This window comes from Miscanthus floridulus, chromosome 15, assembly GCF_019320115.1.
Source record: "Miscanthus floridulus cultivar M001 chromosome 15, ASM1932011v1, whole genome shotgun sequence".
NCBI lineage: Eukaryota > Viridiplantae > Streptophyta > Magnoliopsida > Poales > Poaceae > Miscanthus > Miscanthus floridulus.
This window is the reverse complement of record NC_089594.1, coordinates 61,888,841-61,892,585: the sequence shown is the minus strand read 5'-3', so window position 1 is coordinate 61,892,585 and position 3,745 is coordinate 61,888,841. Positions and strand designations below refer to the sequence as shown.

At 52.6% G+C, this 3,745-nt stretch overlaps 1 protein-coding gene across 1 annotated transcript; it reads left to right on the top strand.

Annotated features, from left to right (window-relative positions):
* Positions 1 to 755: 755 nt before the first annotated feature.
* LOC136506627 (uncharacterized) lies at positions 756 to 1,663 on the top strand. Its single transcript, XM_066501528.1, has 2 exons — positions 756 to 1,021; positions 1,178 to 1,663. Exons 1-2 carry the CDS (start codon positions 854 to 856, stop codon positions 1,535 to 1,537), a joined length of 528 nt encoding a protein of 175 aa, XP_066357625.1. The 5' UTR covers positions 756 to 853; the 3' UTR covers positions 1,538 to 1,663.
* The last annotated feature ends 2,082 nt before the right edge of the window (positions 1,664 to 3,745 follow it).

Here is a 3,745-nt window from a genome sequence, read left to right as displayed (position 1 = left end):
GAACGTTTTAAACCTAATGTGCGCTACAGTGATCTACAGTGAATAAGACGGCGCCAACTTCGATGAACTAAACGTGGCCTCTCTAACAATAAGACAAGGGGAAAAAGGCATTTCATTTCATTTCAGCACGACTGCTGGAGGAAGCAGCCTTTGTCATAAATGGTTTTGTCCCGTTGTGAAGACCTACCGGAGCGGCGCGCTTGACCAGTTTCCCAAAGCAGGCGGCTCCGTCCGGTCTCCCCCCTCTGCAGCTGCCTCCAACAGCCCAGCTGCAGCTTCCATTCCTGGCTAACCACCACCACCCCAAAGCCGCTGCCCGCAGCACTTTGGTGACGTGGCCACTGTACACCTGACACCACCATGGCCGCCATGTCACGTCACCCACAGATTATTCGTTTCGCTATGGATTATCATAAATGATCGTCAGCCCGTTGGTTTGGCTATGACTTATCATAAACGATCGTAAATTTTTAGCCGGAACAGTATTTTTCTCTCACATAAATCAGCTAGCAGTACTTCTTCACGAACCAGCAACGATACGAACCAGCCAACCGAACATGCTACATAAAATTTTAGTCGAAACAGTATTTTTCTCTCACATAAATAAATCAGCGGTACTTCCTCACAAAGCAGCTACTATGTGAATCCGCCGACCCGAACAGGCTGCCAGTCCACCGCGACCCGACCCGCTTCTTTTCTTTTTCTTCTCTTCGACTCTTCTCCTTCCTCGTCACGACAAGAACAGACGCGCTCCCTCTCGTGCAGAAGCAAAACCCCCGCAGGCCACAGCGCGCGCCAGAGGGAGGGAGGAGGGAGAGGAGACGCACGTACACACCCCACCCGCCGTTCCGCCATGGCTGGAGAAGGTGGAGGATGGCTTCCACTCGACCTGTCCCTAGCCACCGCGGGGCCGTCGGCGTCGGCGGGTGAGCGGCGGCCGAGGGCGCGGCCGAACCGGCGCACCGTGTCCTCGCTCTACGCTGAGCTGGGCGCGATGCTCCCCAACCTCCCCACCGACCGGGTGAGTCCCTGCCCTGCCCTCGACGGCCCTGCTTCTTGGCTACGCCGGCGCCGGCGCGTCGTGCCGCAAGATGAGCTCTTTTCTTTTTATCACCGTCTGGGCGTTTTGTTTGACCGACGTCGTTTCCTGGCAATCGTCGACGGCGCGCGCGCGCAGCCGGCGAGCAAGGAGGAGATCGTGGAGGCGGCGGCAGCGCGGGTGAAGATGCTGGAGGACACGGTGGCCGTGCTGGAGACGTACCGCGCGGTGCGCGGCCCCGGCGCTGCTGCCGGGCGGCAGCCCGAGGTGTCCGTGGCCGTCGGCGCGGTGTGCTTCTGCGCGCGGCTGCCGGCGCGGAGCCCCGGCGCGCTGGCGCGGGCGCTGGAGGCGTTCCACCGCCGCGGGGTGGAGGTCCTGGTGGCCACGGTGGGGCGCCACGGCCACGGCGCCGGCGCCGCAGTGCTCACGGTCACCACCGCCGCCGCGCCGCCCGAGGTCCTGGAGATGATCAGGGCGGACATCGCCGCCATCTACTGATGCTGATCCATGGATGATGGACTTGCTGCCTCGCGGCGATTGCACCTTTTGCTGGAGTACCTCCTCTCATCCCATGGTCTCCTACTACTCTAGTTTCAAGAACGAAATCAGCTGTAATTACAACCTCGCGTGTCTTGGTGCTCGCTTTGGGTCGGCCCTCGATAACCCTGGCCTCCACCTCCTGTAACAAACTCTATTCTTCTTAATCAAATATGTGCCCAGGCACTTTCGCTAAAAGAAAAAAAAGAATGAAATTAGCTAGATAGGTGAAATGGCACCTAGTGCTGCAATAACATCAGCAAGGCAGACATTTTCGAATCGGGTAATTTCAATCTGCGCACTGATATTTTGAAGCGGTCCTATGAGATTTTTTTTTAACATTTTTTATAAATTAATTTTAAATCTAACAATGTTTTTTTTCTTCAAAACTAACACTTTTGGCCGCGCCTATTACCATGGCCGTGCCATAGTGGCACGGCGGGAGGATGACATGACGACGACCGGAGCTGTTGACCGGTGACGTGGCAGGATCTACCGCGTCATAGACCACGGCGCGGCTCTGCCGCACCAAGTCCCATGGCGCGGTAGGACCTAGACGTAGACAGAAGATCGACTGCTGTCGGTGAGGATCGGCAGCGACGCGACCATGGACCCCGGCTTCGCGTCGCAGTTGAATAGCACCTACAGCTCCGACTCCAACGCCTTCACCTTCCTCGACCCCTCGCTAGTGGGCTCGGAGCATGTGCTCTAGTCCGAGATGAGGTCGAGCAGCACGGTCGACTAATGCACGTCCAACCAGGGTGCCTTCTTCGGCGATTTCGTGGCGGCGATGACCAAGCTCAGGAGGATCAGGGTCAAGACGCCGGCCACTGACGGCGAAATACGCCGGGACTATCGGTTCCCGAACTAGTTGCTAGTTAATCTCGCCGGCAGTGCTGCCGCGACGCATTGAAACGAATATGAAGCAAATAAATAAAGTCTATGCGTAAGTTGTCAAGCTGCCACATAATATTTTCATTAGTTCGACATAAGTTCGACATAACATAACCAACTAAGCCTGCAAGTTTTGGACGACAATATTCGTTCGACCTAACAAACTAAGACCCAAGAGTGTAAGGATCCATCGGACGCCTCTATCTCTTCGAATTTGTTGGCAACACATTGGGAGTGTAGCCAACATCGGTGTGGTAGTGTTGCCGGTGCGTACAGCTCGTACCCTGCAAGTATATGATATGCACGATTACTTATAATCTTTATGATCGTTAATTTATGGAGCCTACGTATTTAAAGAAACTACCTTTGTTACTACCTGTGAGGCTCTTTGGGTACCAAGCGGGGCACCATCTAGTTGAGACATGCCGATCTCGTTCTGTGGCCAATCGTCCCACTCGTGGTGCTGGCTACGGAAGCCCGGGGGGTTGTCGTCGTTGTCATCGTCATCCTCGTTTGCAAGGTCCTTCCCAGCGCTATGATGTGGTGGTGTACGCACTACGAAAGTGGCACCTGTCACCGGTTGAGAAGAGTCATCTGGTGTCCTCAAAAAGACAGAAGACGTGCCACCCAACCACGCCGGGACTGTGGCAGAACCACCTAATCTAAGGCCTCCCAGGAGTGCTCGTCTTCCATTAGACTCTAAGCACTCAGGGAACAACTCTAAATTACTCGGTTCCGTCGGGCACATCCCATGGGAAAATCCGAAGATCCATATTTTTGCCATTAGGATCATAAATGAGAGAATAAAGCTTACATCATTCTTAACCATTTCTTACATCACTTTACATGTACATCAGAGTATAACATTTATTATTATGACAGCGGAATGCAATCATATTATCAGAGTTATGAACAATTTAATGTAAGAGCGGAATATTAACATGTGATCAGAATTACAGCGGAAATAATTATCTATTCATGGCATGATAAAACATTGATATGTAAACTATGACAACAGATTATAAAACTTTCATTTATAAAAACATTTAGTAAGAATTATAAATAAAAACTACGATCGCTGCGTAGAGGAATCCTCACTGAGCCCACCAGGAGGAGTCCACACACAAGAGTCAGCTCAAGTATCCACCTGTCACCTGCAACAGGGGGAATAAAATCCTAAGTACTCAATTGTACTCAACAAGACTTACCCGACAAGAGGAAAAAAAGACTCCAAGGATATACAAGGCTATCTGGCTTGTGGGTTTATTGCATCTG

Coding starts and splice junctions, on each gene's coding strand:
- LOC136506627 (XM_066501528.1), top strand. CDS start 854: ATGGCTGGAGAAGGTGGAGGATGGCTTCCACTCGACCTGTCCCTAGCC. Junction 1,022..1,177: donor CCAACCTCCCCACCGACCGG/GTGAGTCCCTGC, acceptor GCGCGCGCGCAG/CCGGCGAGCAAGGAGGAGAT.